Source organism: Salmo salar, chromosome ssa10 (genome assembly GCF_905237065.1).
Source record: "Salmo salar chromosome ssa10, Ssal_v3.1, whole genome shotgun sequence".
Taxonomy (NCBI): domain Eukaryota; kingdom Metazoa; phylum Chordata; class Actinopteri; order Salmoniformes; family Salmonidae; genus Salmo; species Salmo salar.
This window is the reverse complement of record NC_059451.1, coordinates 23960299-23980452: the sequence shown is the minus strand read 5'-3', so window position 1 is coordinate 23980452 and position 20154 is coordinate 23960299. Positions and strand designations below refer to the sequence as shown.

Sequence of the window (20154 nt, the reverse complement as noted above, 5' to 3'; positions counted from 1 at the left end):
TCTTTCCAAATGTATAACGACTGAAGAAATGTACATTTAATAATATTGCATGACAAAACTACAACATTTAGGAGTTGGAAGGGGCTGAGGGACCTACATCCTAACCGGATGCGGATGTTGTTGACGTTAATCTTAACAGCACCTTCGCTTTTATTTCACGGCTAGTTGGCGGCTAAGGGTTCATGCTCAAAGCAACAGAGAACGGCCAAATATAACAAGCAGAACAGAAGACACTGCCCGAGGGGCTTAGCTCAACGGCTGAAATGGACTCGGCGCCTGTCCTACTTCGCTTGTTTTTGGACTGTCATTTACCGGACAAGCTGGCTAGCTAGCTGGCTCCACAACTGTCGGATGAAAGAGGGGAACTGTCAAAGGAGGAAATAACAGCTAACTTAGTTAGCTTTCTGGTTATATTAGCTTTCTCGTCTAGCTTGCTTTACTGATATCCTAATTGTTATAGCTAACATTAGCTAGATCTTCTCTATGGGGCTACTGTCGATAACAACGGAACAACTTTGTAGTCAGCTACGTTATCGAAATTAGTTAATGATTAGCTAATTATTTGGTAGTTTTAAGTTAACCTGAAAGCGAGAATTTACCTCTTCGGTATTACTGGCAGTGGCTAAGCGTTTATGGTGTCCGCTTACCCAGACACGGATGTCAAGTAACGTTAATACGGAAGGAGAGATTGTCTTGAAGAGTGTTAGACTGTCAGTTATCAATAATGTGATTACCAGTTAAAAAAACGCCACAGTATGTGAATGTTTGTGTTGACTGAAGCTTTGCCAACGTGTCACACGCTACGGTAGGTCCGGGTGCCGCGTGTGTCAATGATTTGGAAAGCAAACAGGTGTGACCAACAGGTGAACGCGGTTTTAAGGGATTTGACACTGAGTCAAGGAAGGAGTGTGCGCGAACGTCTTGGTATAACTTTGTCTTAGATATTAAGACGCATTTTATGACAGATCACTGATGTCCGTTTACATAATACTACAGCATTCCTGCATTCTGTCAAATATATAACTTATGAGCCTGATTTTTAGATACAGTTGTATGTCCAACCTCTTGTCACACCACTGCCATAAACCTGGATTTGTACATTATGACTTTGGTGAGGTGGAGTGAGTCAAAGGTGGTGTCTAAATGCGTGTCAATAAGCTTATTAGTAACAATATTGTTGGCCTTATAAACAGCACTGTCTCAATGTGTTGTTTGAAAGCATTAAATAATCATTGGGCAGACAGACTGTGCCTGAAGTGTCCCCTAGTGCTGAATATGTGAACATGAGATCTGAGTGCTTGTGTTTATCAGAGAGTGTTGTGGTGTCTAGGCCAATATTAATGTGATGATCGGTTACAATTGCGCTTGACTGAAAAAGCGAGGTTGTAGCCATGTGGAGAGTGTTGGGGTTTCGCCCTGCAACAATGTCGGCCCTATTGTTTTCATTGCTGCTATTGCTGAGCACCTTATGCAGGCTTGGACAATCTATGTCACGAGAGGAGAAGCTCAAACTGAGGTGAGTGAGAAAGATGTCTGGTTCTGGGCTAGATGTGTGACAAGTTCTCACTGCCTCAGATAAAGGAGAATGTGCTAAGCTGACTTGTTCTTTCCCCTCAAGGAACCAAGTGGTTGAGATGTTTGACCATGCTTATTCAAATTATATGGTAAGTCTCGTCACCGCACCTGCCCCATTCATTTAACTGAGATCAAATCAAAGTTTAATGGTCGCATACACAGTTTATCAGATGTTCTAGCAGGTGCAGTGAATGCTTGTGTTACTAGCTTCTAACAATGCAGTAAAATGTCAAACAAGTACACTAATAATAATTTTTTAAAAGATTACAAAAACCACAACAAGAAATCAAGAAATGTCGGAACGAAATAAATTAACAACCCAAATAGCACTGTAACACATCCAAATGCAATCTATATGTATTTACACAAGATATACTAAGAATGGTATGTACAGCAGTAGATATATTAGTGAGCTATGTCAAGATTCCAGTATATAAATAAATATGCAGTGTATAAACAGTGTAACTAATATGCAATGTACACTAGTAGAAATATTAGAATGATCTGTTTACAAACAGTATTTAAATACACAGTACAAAACCCTATGGAAGAATGTATAGAATTTCTGGAAATTAGCTTCCGGACCAGAGTCTGGAATATAAATGTACACTCAATGGACAGTTTTTATTAGGTACATCCATCTAGTACCGGGTCGGACCCCCCCTTTGCCTCAAACAGCCTGAATTCTTCGGGGCGTGGAAATGTTGCTCAATTGGTATCAAGGGACCTTAACGTGTGTCAGGAAAACATTCTCCAAACCATTACACCACCGCCACCAGCCTGTACTGTTGACACCAGGTAGGATGGGGCCATGGACTCATGTTGCTTATGCCAAATCCTGACTCTGCCATCAGCATGACGCAACAGGAACAAGGATTTGTCAGACCAGGCAATGTTCTTCCACTCCTCAATTGTCCAGTGTTGGTGATCGCATGCCCACTGGAGCTACTTCTTCTTGTTTTTAGCTGATAGGAGTAGAAGCCGGTGTCGTTGGCTGCTGCAGTAGCCCATCCGTGACAAGGATTCGACGAGTTGTGCGTTCCGAGATGCCGTTCTACACACCACTGTTGTACTGCACTGTTACTTGCCTGTTTGTGGCCCGCCTGTTAGCTTGCATGATTCTTACCATTCTCCTTCGACCTCTCATCAACGAGCTGTTTTCACTCACAGGACCGCTGACATTTTGTTTGTTGCGCCATTCTCAGTAAATCCCCTAGACACTGTTGTGTGTGAAAAGCCCAGGAGGTTGGCCATTTATAAGATACTGGAACCAACACACCTGGCACCGATGCTCATACAACACTCAGTCGCTTAGGTAACTTGTTTTGCCCATTCTAGCATGCAATTGAACTGCCTGTCTGCCTGCTTTATATAGCATGCCACGGCCAGGTGACTCACTGTCTGTGGGGAGCGAACCATTTTTGTGAACCTAATAAACTGACCACTGAGTGTACAGTATATGTGTGTGTATGGACAGTATGAATAGAAAAGGTGTGTGTGTGTGTGTGTGTGGCAGTAGTTACATAGGATGAGCCATGACTAGAAAACAGTATATACATATAAATTGGGTAAAGCAGCATCTAAACATTATTAAGGTGACCAGTGTTTAATGACTATTCATTCGGTTCAGTGCCTTCAGAAAGTATTCAACCCCCTTGACGTTTTCTACTTTTGTTGTTTTACAAAGTGGGATTAAAATGTATTGAAATCTATTATTTATTTATTTTTTGGTCGACGATCTACAAAAAATACTCTATCAAAGTGGAAGAAAAATGCTATAAAGCCATTTTCAAGTCTTGCCATAGCTTTTCAAGCCAATCTAAGTCAACTGTAAGTAGGCCCCTCCGGAACATTCACTGTCATGTTGGTTAACAACTCCAGTGTATATTTGATTTGTGTTTTAGGTTATTGTCCTGCTGAAAGTTGAATTTGTCTCACAGTGGCACTTGGAAAGCAGACTGAACCAGGTTTTCCTCAAGGATTTTGCCTGTGCTTAGCTCCATTCCGTTTCTTTTAATAAAATAAAAAAAACTCTCTAGTCCTTGCCGATAACAAGCATACCCATAACTTGATGCAGCCACCACCATGCTGGAAAATATGAAGAGGGGTACTCGGTGATGTGTTGGATTTGCTCTAAACATAACACTTTGTATTCAGCACATAAAGTTAATTTCTTTGCCACATTTATTTGCAGTTTTACTTTATTGCAAAAAGGATGCATGTTTTGGAATATTTTTTTTCTTTACAGGCTTCCTTTTCTCTCAGCCATTTATGTTAGTATTGTGGAGTAACTACATGTTGTTGATTCATCCTCAGTTTTCTCCTATCACAGCCATTAAACTGTAACTGTTTTCAAGTCACCATTGGCCTCATGTTGAAATCCCTGAGCGATTTCCTTCCTCTCCGGCAACCAAGTTAGGAAGGACGCCTTTATCTTTGTAGTGACTGGGTGTATTGATACACCATCCAATGTGTACTTAATAACTTCACCTTTCTCAAAGGGATATTCAATGTCTGCTTTTTACATTTTGACCCATCTACCAATAGGTGCCCTTATTTGCAAGGCATTGGAAAACCTCCCTGTAGTTGAATCTGTGTGTGAAAATCACTGCTCGACTGAGGGACCTTACAGATAATTGTATGTGTGTGGTACAGAGATGAGGTAGTCATTCAAAAATCCTGTTGTACACTATTGCACACAGAATGAGTCCATGAAATGTATTATTAAATGTGACTTGTTAAACAAATATTTACCTCATGAATTTATTTAAGCTTGCATTAACAAAGGGGTTGAATACTTATTGAATCATTTCAGCTAAACATTTGTATTAATTGGTAAAACTGTCTAAAAACATAATTCCACTTTGACATTATGGGGAATTGTGTGTAGGCCAGTGACAAATAATCTCAATTTAACCCATTTTAAATTCAGGCTGTAACACAATGAAATGTGGGAAAAGTCGAGGCTTGTGAAGACTAAGACTTTTTCTGGTTGATGTTTTCTAAGACCTATTTTCCATCTGTTTGACCAAACATCAAAGCCTTTGCTTATTCCTAATTTTTTACATTGAAAAATGGTTTAAAAATATATATACAGTGCGTTCGGAAAGTATTCAGACCCCTTGACTTTTTCCAAATTTTGTTACAAAACAGCCTTATTCTAAAATGGATTCAATAGTTTTTTTTCCCCCCCCTCATCAATCTACACACAATATCCCATAATGACAGAAAAAACAGATTTTTTAAAATGTTTGCAAATGTATTATAAATAAAATACCTTATTTAATAAGTATTCAGACCCTTTGCTAGGCGACTCGAAATTGAGCTCCGTTGCATCCTGTTTCCATTGATCATCCTTGAGATGTTTCTACAACTTGATAGGAGTCCACCTGTGGTAAATTCAATTGATTGAACATGATTTGGAAAGGCACACACCTGTCTATATAAGGTCCCAGAGTTGACAGTGCAAGTCAGAGCAAAAACCAAGCCATGAAGGGGCGAAGGTTCACCTTCCAACAAGACAACGACTCTAAGCACACAGCTAAGACAACACAGGAGTGGCTTTAGGACAAGTCTCTGAATGTCCTTGAATGGCCCAGCCAGAGCTCGGACTTGAACCCGATCGAAAGTACTGAGTAAAGGGTCTGAATAGTTATGTAAATGTGAGATTTCAATTTTTTTTGTAATTTTAATAAATTAGCAAAAATTTCTCAACTTGTTTTTGCTTTGTTATTATGGGGTATTGTGTGTAGATGAGGGAAAATAATTTCAACCATTTTAGAATAATTCTGTAACATAACAAAATGTGGAGAAAGTCAAGGGGTCTGAATACACACTGTATGCCTATATAGACACTAGGCTTTCCTTTGACATGCTCCTATGTACTTCTCATGTTGGTGCTCATGGGTCCTTTCAGATGGAAATTATTGCGTGGCAAGTGTTTTGAACTTCTGCTTTATTTGCCAGGAACAGATGTGAATGTATTGATTTTGGTGTGGTTTAGTGTTTTGCAAGGAAACTAGTTGAACCTTATTTATGCCTTCTGTATGTCAAGTTCTGTCTGACATATGTTCAACATTTACACACTACCATTGATCCTTATTGGTTGTGTTCTCCAGGACCATGCGTACCCAGCAGATGAGCTGATGCCTCTGACGTGTCGGGGGAGGGTGCGTGGGCTGGAGCCCAGTCGGGGAGACGTGGATGACGCACTGGGGATGTAAGGGCCTGTCTGCCTGCCTGCCTGCCTGCCTGCCTTCAGGGCTGAGTAGGATGTGGTAACAGGAGAAACAGTCCTGTTGGCACTGGAATACTCTTGAGTGTCTGTTGATATCTTCTCGCCATAAGGGACTGTGACAGTGATTTGATTGAATTGTCTCTGTGGGTTTTAAGGTTCTCTCTCACCCTCATCGACACCCTGGACACTCTAGTGGTGAGTACAATCTCTTTAGTTTGTATTACCGACCAGTAAGCTGCCTTGTTGGTTTTGTTCAGCCTCTGTTTTTAGGGATGCTTTGGTTTTAATTGATTTCCACCTGTATTTACTTCCAGCTCTTAAACAAGACAGCAGAGTTTGAGGCAGCAGTGAGGAGAGTGCTGAAAGATGTGCGACTCGACAATGACGTTGTGGTGTCTGTCTTTGAGACCAACATCCGTGTGCTGGGGTAAGAAAAAACATAAAAGCCAGTTGACTGGCTGGACATCATGTGTACGTGTGTTTGTGACTATTGTGACTTTCCTTATGTTTTCAGGGGGCTGCTAGGGGGCCACTCCATGGCTGTGATGCTGAAGGATGCAGGGCATTACATGCAGTGGTACCAGGATGAGCTGCTCCACATGGCCAAAGACCTGGGTCTCAGACTCCTGCCTGCCTTCAACACCAGCAGTGGCCTGCCTTACCCCAGGGTGAGCTCTGACTATACATGCAGCCTATACATAGACTAAACATAAGGTCTCGGCTGTTGTGTTTTTACCATAATATGTCACACACACACCCACACAATCATGTACATACACCCATAAGGTTGAGAGGGCAACTTTTGGCAAGCACATTAGCTAAAAGCATGCCGTCGGCTAGCGGGTAAGAGTACAGCAGCCCTCTCAGGTTATGACTGCATCATTTAATTTTCTGCTTCAGTGCTCTGCTTGCAGCTGCCATAGTTTTCAGAGGCAGAGTTTTCTATGGCTGTATAGTTCACGTGGACAATGACTTGGAACACAGCGGTGTATTTCAGTCTATGACAGCTATATTGAGCCTTATAATTCCACTCAACAGGTAAACTTGAAGCATGGTGTCAGGGGTCCTGAGTCTCGGACGGGCACAGAGACGGACACCTGCACAGCTTGTGCTGGTACAATTATCCTGGAGTTCGCTGCCTTGAGTCGCTTCACTGGGGACCCGGTGTTTGAGGTATAAGACATTCGTCTCTTTTACTTTAAAATGTGTGTTCAGATCACGGCTGATACATGACTAGACTGCAGCAGTACTAGACCTTAAAGGGTCAGTCCAGCTTGTTGACTCTCGGAGATCCCAGTGTGTCTGAATGATATTGATTCATGGTCTTCTGTAGTTCAGTTGGTAGAGCATGGCTCTTGCCACACCAGGATAGTGGGTTTTGATTCCCAGGACCACCCGTACATTACATTGTTTTTATCCATGAATGACTAAGTCGCTTTGTATAAAATATTCTGCTAAATAGATAAAAATATAATAATTGTACAATTAATTTCATCATACACAGGTCCATGCACGGAGAGCCCTAAACTTCCTGTGGGAGAAGAGACAGAGGAACAGCAACCTGGTGGGAACAACCATCAACATCCACTCAGGAGAGTGGGTCCGCAGGGGTGAGGGAGAGAACCCGTCCCAGGCCATAACTAGTATGATAAAGGAGGATTTACATGGATCTTTCTGGCGAAGGACAGTGTATTATTGGGTGTAGTAGAAGTGAATGGGCAGGGGAGTAGGCGCTGATGTTTTGTACTTGTAGAAATAGGCCATTAGTGTTTCTGAGGTATGAAACGGTACGCTGTTGTATTGTTCCAGACAGCGGAGTTGGAGCAGGGATCGACTCGTATTATGAGTACCTGCTGAAAGCCTACATTCTCCTGGGAGATGACCTCTTTCTGCAGCGCTTCAACATTGTGAGTGACGTCACACGATGTAACCATTCTCCAGCCGAGATCATGGAATGCTGTTATGCCTTTATTATGATGGAATACAATACACAGAAAGTATGCTCCATTCTCATCCTCAGCTTGTCATATTTTCTCATTATGTGTGTTTCCAGCACTATGCGTCTATAATGAAGTACATCAGCCAGCCTCCTCTCCTGCTGGATGTTCACATCCACAAGCCTCTGCTGCCTGCTCGCACCTGGATGGACTCCCTCCTGGCCTTCTTCCCTGGGCTGCAGGTGAGACACTTAGCCTGGCGTCACTAAGAGACCAGCTGCCTAAGCAGGGGTTTTAGTACATAAAGATAGTGCTGAGGTTATGGAGACAAATTAAAACATGTATTTTCCTCCTAACCTTGTTAATGAATCCCCCAGGTGTTGAAGGGAGATATCCGGCCAGCCATTGAGACCCATGAGATGCTGTATCAAGTCACCAAGAAACACAACTTCCTCCCAGAGGTTAGCACAATTTTTTGTTGTTGCTCCCTCTCCCTCTATTTGCTCTCACTCAGTAGCCTTTAACACCCCTCTTTGTTCCCCAGGCATTCACCACTGATTTCAGGGTACACTGGGCTCAGCATCCACTAAGACCTGAGTTTGCAGAGAGCACCTATTTCCTGTACAAGGTAAGGACTGTGCAGACATGCAGTCTAGAAGTTGACATAGATCCATGAACATACAGTACATTCAGAAAATATTCAGACCCCTTGACTTTTTCCACATTTTGTGACGTTACAGCCTTAATCTAAAATGGATTAAAAAAACAACAAAACAATCCCCATCAATCTACACACAATACCCTTTAATGACAATGCGAAAACAGGTTTTTAGACATTTTTTGCAAAAGTATTGAAAAAATATATATAATTAGCTTATTTACATAACTATTCAGACCCTTTGCTATGAGACTCAATTGAGCTCAGGTGCATCCTGTTTCTTCAACTTGATTGGTCCACCTGTGGTAAATGCAATTGATTGGACATGATTTGGAAAGGCACACACTTGTCTATATAAGGTCTCACAGTTGACAGTGCATGTCAGAGCAAAAACCAAGCCATGAGGTCGAAGGAATTGTCTGTAGAGCTCCGAGACAGGATTGTGTCGAAGCACAGATCTGGGGAAGGGCACTAAAAAATGTCTGCAGCATCGAAGGTCACCAAGAACACAGTGGCCTCCATCGAAGGTTGCTGGATCAAATAACCAAGCTGACAAGGTAAAAAAAATGTTGTTCTGCCACTGAGAAATGGATGTGGATTTAAGGCAGCCCCCCCCCCCCACCTCTCTGATTCAGAGGGGATGGGTTAAATGTGGAAGACACATTTCAGTTTTAGGGCTTCATTTGTACAACTGACTAGGTATCCCTCTTTCCCTTTCCCGTTCTTAAATGGAAGAAGTTTGGAACCACCAAGACACTTCCTAGAGTTGGCTGCCTGGCCAAACTGAGCAATCATGGGAGAAGGGCCTTGGTCAGGGAGGTGACCAAGAACCCGATGGTCACTCTGACAGAGCTCCAGGGTTCCTCTGTGGAGATGGTTGTCCTTTTGGAAGGTTCTCTCATCTCTGCAGCACTCCACCAATCAGGCTTTTATGGTGGAGTGGCCAGACGGAAGCCACTCCTCAGTAAAAGGCACATGACAGCCCACTTGGAGTTTTCCAAAAGGCACCTAAAGACTCTCAGACCATGTGAAACAAGATTCTCTGCTCTGATGAAACCAAGATTTAACTCTTTGGCCTGAATGCCAAGAGTCACGTCTGGAGGAAACCTGGCACAATCCCTACGGTGAAACATGGTGGTGGCAGCATCATGCCGTGGGGATGTTTTTCAGTGGCAGGAACTGAGAGACTAGTCAGGGTTGAGGGAGAGATGAACGGAGCAAAGTACATTGTGATCCTTGATGAAAACCTGCTCCAGAACAGGACCGCCGACTGAGGCAAAGGTTCAACTTCCAACAGGACAACAACCCTAAGCACACAACCAAGACAACGCAGGGAGTGGCTTCAGGACGAGTCTCTGAATATCCTTGAGTGGCCCAGCCAGATCCTGAACTTGAATCCGATCGTACATCTCTGGAAAGACCTGAAAATAGCTGTGCTGCGACGCTCTCCATCCAACCTTATAGAGCTTGAGACAATCTGCAGAGAAGAATGGTAGAAACTCCCCAAATACAGGTGTGTCAAGCTTGTAGCGTCATACCCAAGAAGACTTGAGGCTGTAATTGCTGCCAAAGGTGCTTCAACAAAGTACAGAGTAAAGGGTCTGAATACTAATGTAAATGTGATATTTCCGTTTTTCTTAATACATTTGCAAAAAATTCAAGTGTCATGTATTCCCTTTGTCATTATGGGGTATTGTGTATAGGTTGAGGATTTAATTTTTTTTATTCATTTTAGATTAAGGCTGTGACAAAATGTGGAAACGTGAAAAGGTCTGAATACTTTTCGTATGCACTGTACATTTTGATCTCCGTGGCCTTCGTTATTGTCTAATCCAGTAGTACAGTGTCTAACCCTGGTTCCACTGTTCCCCCTCTAGGCCACCAAAGACCCCTACTACCTAGAGGTAGGCCGCACGGTGCTGGACAACCTGAACCGCTTTGCCCGGGTCCCCTGTGGCTTTGCTGCCATGAAGGACGTTCGCACCGGGAGCCACGAGGACCGGTGAGAGCCCAGAGCCAAGGGAATAGCCAAGGGACGGGGAGGATCTGACTGGCATTTAATGATGGGCGGGAAACAGAGGTGGATGGTTTAAGTGGCTGAGCAACAGTGTGCCAGGCAGGTAGTTAAATCAAAATGGTGTATGTCGTGTCTACCCTGCTGCTCCAAATTTGGCCTGCTTCCTCTCAGAATGGACTCCTTCTTCCTGGCGGAGATGTTCAAGTACCTGTTCCTGCTGTTTGCAGAGGAGGACGATCTGCCGTTTAATGTTGAGGACTACATCTTCACCACCGAGGCTCACCTCCTGCCCCTGTCCCTGTCCACTACCCCTCGCGCCCCCTCTCCTCCCGCCAACTCCACAGTACAGGCTGCATCTCTGCCTCATCTGTCCGCCTCTGTCAAATCTCTTTGGGTGGGTATTGTAAAATCACATGCTGTGACCAGCTATAATTCTAATGATACTACTTCTAATAATATTCAGATGATCGAGTTAGTCATGTTTGTTCTCTCCCCCTCTGTCTTAGTCAGAGGAAGAGCTGGATGACTCCAACTTTGATTGGACCTGCCCCAACACACGCCTCCTTTTCCCTGACCCTGCCTTCCCTCGGAACCTCCGAGATCCAATCAGAAGTGCTGTGGACAAGAGCTGTCCCCGCCCTGCCGTTCACCGGTAAGGGACATTATGCCTAACGTGAGGAATCATGTTAAGTGCTTTTTGTACTGAAATATGGCAGAATAGTATTCTTGTCACAACCATACTGAATGTGAACATTAGTGCCCTCCACCCTCTCGTCTAGTGAGCCAGGGATGGGTCGCCCCCCTCTGAGGGCTCAGGACTTCATGGCCAACAACCCTGATCACCTGGAGCTGCTGAGGAGGATGGGAGTCAGCCTTATACACCTGAAGGACGGCAGAGTGCAGCTAGTCCAACACGCTACACAGGTAAATAATCATGCACAATACAAGCCGGGAGACATGTTTTTGCTATCAGTTTGAATGGTGTCATAAGACGACTGCTAACCCCCCCATTTGAGTCTTACTCAGTCTCTCCCTATCTACTGCCCTCTCCTCTCTAACTCCATCTCCGTCCCTCTCTCTCCCGTTACCTCTCTCTCTAGGCGGTCAGTGCTGTGGCAGCAGAGGACGGGATGCGCTTCATGCAGGAGATGATGGAGCTGTCCAGCCAGCAGCAGAAGGAGCAGCTCCCTCCGCGCGCCGTGCAGATCATCTCCCACCCCTTCTTCGGCAGAGTGGTGCTGACTGCTGGCCCAGCACAGTTTGGCACCGACCTTTCCAAGAGCATCACTGGGGTGAGTGTGTTTTCAGTGTCCCAATTTCCAATGGATGGGCGCCTGTCTGCTTGTTTGTTTATCCTGTCTTGTCCCTAGGCGCCAGAGGTTCTCTATTCTCAGCGTTCCGAGTGACGTTTGAACATGTACTCTCTTTGTCTGTCTGAAGGTGCGTGGGTTTGTGACAGTGGCTGAGCCCTACAGTGGCTGTGCGGAGCTGAGCAACGCTGCCTTTGTACAGGGCCGCATCGCTCTGCTGCAGCGGGGCCAGTGTATGTTCGCTGAGAAGACCAGACACATCATGAAGGCTGGGGCCATCGGAGGTATCGTCATCGGTGAGGAGGACCAACTGACACAGGATCTTCATTTAAATGAATGAATCTACTTCAAGAAGGCTTCACTAACTCATCATACTTCTGACATTTATTCATGTTCATAACACTTTCATTATGTATATAACCTTTAATAAACTGACCTATTACCATTTATAGGGTCCTCTTTCACCCTGCTAACTACCCCCTCCTTCTCCCCAACAGATGACAACGAGGGCAGCAGTAGTGACACAGCTCCCCTCTTCCAGATGGCCGGCGATGGCCGCAACACGGACGACGTCACCTTGCCCCTGCTCTTCCTGTTCTACAAGGAGGGAAACATCCTGTTGGAGGCTCTTAAGGAGTACAGGGAGGTGGAGGTGCTGCTGAGCGACAAGGCCAGAGACCGAGGTGAGATCCACTGGACAGAACAGGAGGGTGCTACTGACTGAAGACATGTTCAGAACATGGGTCCTTATTTCAGCTCATTAGAGACCAGATTTGATTCTGTGACGATTTCAAAATGGCCAGTATTTCAGGGTTCACTGGTGACTCCAAATAGTGTGCCTGTGGCCACTTTACAGTAGCAGCTTTGTGGAGATAGGTGATGGTGAGCACCCAGTGTGATGTGTGATACAGGATACAGCTCCCTTTCCATCTGTCTTCCTTTTCCTCTTCTTCCCAGTGGTGCACTGTAACAGTAACTTTCCTCTGCTCTCTTTCTTTCCTTTTCCTTCACCCTTTGGATGAGCAGCCTCCATATTCAAAGGTAAACCTCTCCCTGGCATCCTGCTGGAGAGCAGTAAGTATCGCCCTCTTTCCCCTCTCCATTATTTTGTGTGTGGTAGAGCAGCTCAGTGCAGGTTAGTCTTGTGTAAATAGCTGGCCATCTCAGAACTCATCAGGAGCATGATAATGTTGGTCTGTACTGGACATGACTCATCAGTACCGTGCTGTTTATAGTTCGCTGCCTCTTGTGAACTGCAACACTGCTCTATTTCTGTCTGGGAATGGCCGGTGTGGGTGCTTGTGTTAGATATACAGTACCAGTCAAAAGTTTAGACACACCTACTCATTCCAAGATTTTTCTTTATTTGTACTTTCTTCTACATTGTAGAATAATTGTGAAGACATAAACTATGAAATACATGGAATCATGTAGTAACCAAAAAAGTTTTAAACAAAGAAAAATATATTTGAGATTCTTCAAAGTAGCCACTTTTTGCCTTGATGACAGTTTTGCATACTCTTGGCATTTTCTCAACCAGCTTCATGAGGTAGTCACCTGGAATGCATTTCAATTAACAGGTGTGCCTTGTTAAAAGTGAATTTGTGAAATTTCTTTCCTCGTTAATGCGTTTGAGCCAATCAGTTGTGTTGTGACAAGGTAGGGGTGGTATACAGAAGATAGCCCTATTTAGTAAAAGACCAAGTCCATATTATGGCAAGAACAGCTCAAATAAGCAAAGACAAATAACAGTCCATCAATACTTTGAGACATGGTCAGTCAATGCGGAAAATTTCAAGGACTTCAAGCGCAAAAACCATCAAGCGCTATGATGAAACTGGCTCTCATGAAGACCGCCACAGGAAAGGAAGACCCAGAGTTACCTCTGCTGCAGATTATAAATTCATTAGAGTTAACTGCACCTCAGATTGGAGTCCAAATAAATGCTTCAGAGTTCAAATAACAGACACATCTAAACATCAACTCTTCAGAGGCGACTGAATCAGGCCTTCATGGTCAAATTGCAGCAAAGAAACCACTACTAAAGGACACCAATAAGAAGAGCAGATTTGCTTGGGCCAAGAAACACAAACAATGGACATTAGACTTGTGGAATTCTGTCCTTTGGTCTGATGAGGCCAAATTTGAGATTTGTGGTTCCAACCGCCGTGTCTTTGTGACGCAGAGTAGGTGAACGAATGATCTCTGCATGTGTGGTTCCCACTGTGAAGCATGGAGGTGTGATGGTGTGGGGTGCTTTGCTGGTGACACTGTCAGTGATTTATTTAGAATTCAAGCATGGCTACCACAGCATTCTGTAGCGATACACCATCCCATCTGGTTTGCGCTTAGTGGGACTATCATTTGTTTTTCAACAGGACAATGACCCAACACACCTCCAGGCTGTGTAAGGGTTATTAGACCAAGAAGGAGAGTGATGAAGTGCTGCGTCAGATGACCTGGCCTCCACAATCACCTGACCTCAATTGAGATGGTTTGGGATGAGTTGGACCGCAGTGCAAAGGAAAAGCAGACAAGTGCTCAGCATATGTGGGTACTTCTTCAAGACTGTTGTAAAAGCATTCGAGGTGAAGCTGGTTGAGAGAATGCCAAGAGTGTGCAAAGCTGTCAAGGCAAAGGGTGGCAACTTTGAAGAATCTGAGAAAAAAGAAACTGCACACCGCTCTTGATAGTGTCAGTGTTCTTTAATAAGCTTACGTATCGGCCACACGGCCTTTGTCAGAGCTTTTGTGTGTTTTAAATTAACACCCTTATGTAGGGGTTGGAGTCCAGGGAAAACAAATATGTGCTACAAAATATAACAATGTGCATTTTTTATTTTTATATATATATATATATATATATAAAAAAGTGTGTACATAAAGTATTAAACACGTCTGTAAAACCACAATGAGGACATTGACCAACCAAGCAAGTTTTCATAAATCATTGGGTACAGCACAAGAAAACAAGTTTTCCTGCACAGTGCAACAATATGATGAAGTGTGAATATTTCTGCCACCCACATACAGGAAAACGGTTCCAAATAAATGACGTACGTGCTCCACCACCCATGTTATCGACGTGATTAAATGTCCATGTGGGCTGTGTTATGTAGGTAAAACCTCTCGTTCGCTTAAACAGACAATTTCTGAACATATAAGTTCAATCGGGAGAAACGACAGGGATTATCCAGTTGCAGTACATTTTAATTACCTAAAACATTTCTACCTTTTTTTAAAAAAAAAAAATTTATTTTGTGGCATAGAGAAAGTTAATATATCAGACAGGGAAGGCGATATAAATAATACTCTGCGCAAAACAGAATGTTTTGGGATTTTCACCCTCCAGACATTATTTCCTAGAGGTCTAAATGATGAAATTCCTGTATGTTGTAAATGTGAACATGAATTATGCCCCCATTTCAGTTTACTCTGATGTTTTTCTTGCGCTGTACCCAATGATTTATGAAAACTTGCTTGGTAGGTCGATGTCCTCATTGTGGTTTTACAGATGTGTTTAATACGTTTTATGTACACGCTTTATTCGAACATTTATGAAATGCACATTTGTTATATTTGGTAGCACTTATTTGTTTTCCCTCGACTCCAACCTCATTTGATGTATGGAATGGATGTGGGTGGGGCTGTGTCTACATAAGGGTGCTAATTTAAAAAAACTCACAAAAGCTCTGACGAAGTCCGTGAGGCCGATACGTAAAGCTTATTAAAGAACAGTGATGCTATCGAGCGGTGTGCATGTTTCTTATTTTTTTTCTCATTTTATTCAACTGTTACCATGCACCTGCAAAAAAGATAGCTCAGGTGTACGAGTTCCTTTAGAATTTTTACTTTAAAATATATTTTAATATAACTTTTTTTTTGGTTACTACATGATTTCATTTGTTATTTCATAGTTTTGACGTCTTCACTATTATTGTACAATGTAGAAAATAGTCAAAATAAAGAAAAACCCTGGAATGAGTAGATGTGTCAACTTTTTTTTGACTGTTACATACATACATACATACATACATACCCTACTCACTGTGTATGTAGGATACTCGGAACCTATATGGATGATTGTGCAGGATACAGTTTATTTATTGTGGTGGAATGTGATCTGAAAATGAACTGAGCTCACCCCTCTCTCCTTCTTCAGGTGGGGACGCTCCGGAGGAGGACCAAACTTCACCCGCCTCCTCCGCAACTCTTGACCGGTCACACATGAGCACTGTGGAGCTGGACGAATCAGCTCCCGAATCGGCTCCCGACAAGGAGGAAGTGACTCCTGAGGAGGATGTGGGACCTGCCATTAAGAGAAACCCTGAGCCAGAGGAGGAGCCTGCTGTTGAGAAGGACTCTAGCAGCAAATCAGTGAAGGCCATGATGGCTGATTGGCGGGAGGACTTAGAGGCGTTCCAGCAGATGGAGAAGGATGAGCTTTGACAGCCTCCACATCCCCCCCCCCCCCCCCCTTACCCTCCCCCCCACTGATCTTTCCCAACCACAGTATTGGCCTGGAGGACAGCTGACTGTGCCTCCTAAAGGATAATGTTTTAGTGGGGAGATGTTTTTATAAGGAATGGTTACCAGGATGGAATACAGTGACTTCCACTCTGTTATTTCTCTTCACCTGTCTCTAGTTTCTCAGGTGTCAACATGCCAGTTGCTCCCCTGGCATACATCTGCCCGTCTCATATTTCAGATTCTGGGTGGTCTTCTCTCTATTGGCTCATAACAGAACAGACTGCAGTCCAGGTATGTCACCATGGACATCTGCTCTAGTCTCACTGTTTTCTGGTCTTTTTTATTTTTTTACGTTTGTCTTCCTCTGAAAACATTTCTGGGTCACTGACATATGGGAGCAGATTCTGAGTGCTGGTTGAATAATAATCCACTTATTTTGTGGGCCTAATTTGTGGGGTCAATATTAAGCTACTTGGCTGTAAGGGAATGCAGTGAGAAGCAGTCTATAGAAGGCTAGTGCTGAGAATCACTTAGCACTGGCACTCTCCAGGAAGATATGAAGTTATTAGTGTGACTGTAAATATGTATCTGTCAGTTATTTCCAAGGTAATTTGAAATAAAGTGCAGGTTCTGGTTGGTATGAGAGGTCACCCCTCTGGTCCACATGGGATGAACCTTCCCTAACCCTCTGTGTCGTCATGGAGACAGGAGGGCAGACCGCATAGACGGGTTGGTTGTTTAGCAACAAAACCGACTGTTGCGCAACTATATCACGATATAAAATACTGTACTGTCTTTGGGTTATACCATGTTCTATATCTATGGCAGACAGTACCACTGACTGGCCAGCAGAGGGGATCCTTGTTTGAGGCATCATACTGGTCTGGAGCTTGCTGACTGACTGGAAGACCAAGCAAACAAAAAAGCCAACAATGTAATTAACTTTTAATAAAATTGATAAAGAAATTAACAAAAGTGTTTTGTCATCTCAATTTTTTAAGACGTTTTTCAGGCAGTGTTAGACTAGGGGTTTCTATTGGTTTTAGACTATTACATGACCTAAATGATAGTGGAACCATACAGTATTTGTATTGATATGATATAACCTCTTCACTGGGATGGGATTAAAAGGGAATGGAGACATGCATCAGTGGTTTCAATATTTTTATGGTTTACTATTTATGTATTTCTGATGCTTAATCTGCATGGATCATGCTGTGTATCCAATATAACATTTGTAAAAAATAATTATCAGTGTCCCCACTACAACAAAGAAATACTTTTGTCCTTGAAACATTTTATTGCAATACTGTAGAATTCCATTCATTCCTATGGAGGACTGCCCCTTCTGCGGAGTGCCAATATGGTGGCCGATGGCGTCAAAGCCTCTTATTGGCCATTTTACATATCAGAAAACCAGGGTTTATACACATCATTACGTGTACCACAGGAGGCTGCTGAGGAGAGAATGGCTGGAACGGTGCAAATGCAATGGCATCAAACACCTGGAAGCCATGTGTTTGATACCATGCAACTTATTCTGCTCCAGCCATTACCACAAACCTGTTCTCTCCAATTAAGGTGCCACCAACCTCCTGTGTCTTGTACCCCTATCCTCACATCTTTAATAGAAGGTCTCGTTTTCTCTTAGGTCTATGGGCCCTATGCTGTTTCAGGCATTGCTTTTATTCTGTGCTAGAATCAATGGCTCACATTTTTCACAGAACTACTTATTTTCTCTCCAGAGAGAACAACTACTGAGCTGGCATGGTTGAACTATACCTCTCCGTCCATGATCATGCATCTTGGCCAATTTCAAGGAACAAGATATCATGCATAAAAAAATAAAAAAAGGATTATGCACATTTCTGGTCTTTTTCCCACTAATTGGTATTTTGACCAATCACATCAGACTTTTTCACAGATCTTTTGCAGAGCTGATCTAATTGGTCAAAATACAAATTTGTGAAAGAAGATCAGAATTGGGCTGCCTGTCTGAACGCAGCGATAACGTACCTGTCAATCTCATTTCCCAGAAAAGTAGTCCCTCTCACATGCAACTACTTGCTTCTGTTGTCAAATGTATTCATTTATTTAGCCACCTTTTAAAATATTTTTTGTTCACAAAATAACCCTTCTATATTCTTATTGCCCAAAAATGAACAGAATATTTACATTAAACAGTAAAGTCCTAAGCAAGATGGCTGCATTACTGCGCGAAATAGTGGCATCCTGGTAAAATGACGCAAACCATAGTTTACGTTCAGTGAAGTGGTAATACGGTTTCCATCCACACGCTGTAGCGCCAGCTCCCGCCTGACTGTCTGCGTAAAGCTCGGCGAATCTCAAGTGGACCGAGAGGAATTGGTTCAGTAAAGTAAGTAGCTACATTCATAAAATACTAGCTATTCGTTTTAAAACGTTATTAGCGTCTTAAATTAACGTGCACATATGATTTCTTTCGTAGCGTTCTCTTTTGTTGTTCCTTGACTCGGGCTGTGATTGCCTGGCGCTTTCCTTCCTGTGTCTTGGGGTTCGGCTCTCGGACATGTCTCTGTTAGACAAATCTGCATGCGTCAGGAGAAAGGAGACTATAGGGGAAATGGAGTACTATAGTAGGTATGTGTTTTGTTTACCGTTTAGTTTAGCATTATGCTCAGATTGGATACAGTTCGATGGCTTTAATGCTTTACCAATTTATTGAAAAAAATATATAAAATATAATTCACGCTGGCCCCCTTGCCCTGTCGCTCTCTCTTTTCTCCCTCTCGTCTGCAATGCCGTTTGTTTCTGGACTTGAAGCAACATAAACAGAGGACACCTGGGCTGTCATAAAGACAATCACCTTTATGCAGTATCTAGGTATGTGTGTCCCTGTGTGTAGAGACGTTACCCTGTCTTTCCCCGCGGGAAACAATGCGCCCAGTGTGTCTCTGCAGCACAGCTGGACACAACTGTGTGTTGAGGCGTGGAGCAACTTTGCTCCGATGCTAGACCTGGGCCGCCGGCGCAGCTCTACTATTAATTGACGCCTTAATTCAAACACATGACTTGTGTCGAGATCTACTGCTCCTATGAGACTGAACGGTGAATTGGAGGTGCTCGAGATGCTTGTCAGTATGTCTATGGCTACCTGACAGTGTCAGTGCTCCATGAGCCCACAGGCGATCATATCGAGACACATACAGCTTAATATTCTCTGGCCACTGATGTGCTTTAGTAATGTGGCTTCAGCAACCATAGTATTGGGTAACGTAGTATTGAGCAACGTAGGATACTTTTTAATGTTTACGTTACGTCGCCATAAGGACCTAACCTTTTGTTTGACAATAATATAACAGCTTACTGATTTGCTGGTTAGTCGCTGGACGCTATCCCCTGCTGCTGGTCCACTGCAATAATAGGACCGATGCACATGCATTAACATGGGTGTATTTGCTTTATTGCTTAGCTACTATATTCTGCTAACAGTTTATACATTGGCTAATATAGTCCTGCACTGTTGTGATTAGATGACCATGTAATCTACGTTTGTCTGGCTTTATCTGTATGCCTCCATCTGCAGTCCTCATCCGTGAATGCGATGTGTATGATTCGCCGCTCGCATATGGCTTTTGTTCCGGCGGCAGAAAAATACAGCGCACAGCTTGCTCTGAAGTCAGCGTCTCCCTCCAGGCAGAGAGAGAGATCTATTATTAGCTGTCCTGTCCTCGCTCATCTGCCCATCTCTCTGCCTCTCAATTTGTGCTCTCGCTCACTTCATCCCCTCTCTGGCCACTGTCTGAATCTCAGGTGGTGATTTTCGCCTGTCTTTGGCAGAGGTGGAGTGCAGCCCTAATTTAGGGTTGATATGATGCAATGTTAACGTGACATCACTTTAACGGCCGGTCCTTGCTTTTCTGCCGCCCTAGGCAAGACCAACAAATGCAGACCACCGAAACTAGAATAGTC

The 20154-nt window shown here is 43.4% G+C and overlaps 2 protein-coding genes across 7 annotated transcripts in view; both read left to right on the top strand.

Annotated features, from left to right (window-relative positions):
- Nucleotides 1-106: 106 nt before the first annotated feature.
- On the top strand, nt 107-17178 carry LOC106613826 (ER degradation-enhancing alpha-mannosidase-like protein 3). 3 transcript variants are annotated; one of them, XM_014216477.2, is made up of 21 exons: nt 107-1516; nt 1619-1664; nt 5694-5794; nt 5968-6007; nt 6127-6239; nt 6327-6480; nt 6851-6985; nt 7317-7422; nt 7622-7719; nt 7866-7991; nt 8127-8210; nt 8294-8377; nt 10285-10409; nt 10596-10818; nt 10931-11076; nt 11204-11348; nt 11525-11716; nt 11865-12030; nt 12232-12417; nt 12761-12775; nt 15896-17178. In XM_014216477.2, the coding sequence occupies exons 1-21, from the start codon at nt 1392-1394 to the stop codon at nt 16180-16182; spliced, it is 2697 nt and encodes an 898-aa protein (XP_014071952.1). In that variant the 5' UTR covers nt 107-1391; the 3' UTR covers nt 16183-17178. The 3 variants fall into 3 exon arrangements, with proteins under 3 accessions (XP_014071952.1, XP_014071951.1, XP_014071953.1); XM_014216476.2 differs by having other exon boundaries at nt 12761-12808; XM_014216478.2 differs by lacking the exon at nt 12761-12775 and having other exon boundaries at nt 108-1516.
- A 1209-nt stretch (nt 17179-18387) lies between these two features.
- Nucleotides 18388-20154, top strand: part of LOC106613825 (uncharacterized protein C1orf21 homolog) — a 38182-nt gene continuing 36415 nt past the window's right edge. The window contains exons 1-2 of one of the 4 annotated variants that reach the window (XM_014216475.2): nt 18449-18580; nt 18671-18818. The gene's annotated coding sequence lies outside the window, so the exon portion shown is untranslated. Of the gene's footprint in view, nt 18581-18670; nt 18823-20154 lie in introns of all 4 variants that reach the window. The other 3 variants (XM_014216473.2, XM_014216472.2, XM_014216474.2) reach the window with 3 other exon arrangements.

What these genes read in the sequence shown, in the direction of transcription:
- LOC106613826 (XM_014216476.2), top strand. Translation starts at nt 1,392, where the DNA reads ATGTGGAGAGTGTTGGGGTTTCGCCCTGCAACAATGTCGGCCCTATTG. An exon ending in GAGGAGAAGCTCAAACTGAG is followed by an intron (nt 1,517 to 1,618) that starts GTGAGTGAGAAA and finishes TTTCCCCTCAAG; the next exon opens with GAACCAAGTGGTTGAGATGT. An exon ending in TGGCATCCTGCTGGAGAGCA is followed by an intron (nt 12,809 to 15,895) that starts GTAAGTATCGCC and finishes CTCCTTCTTCAG; the next exon opens with GTGGGGACGCTCCGGAGGAG.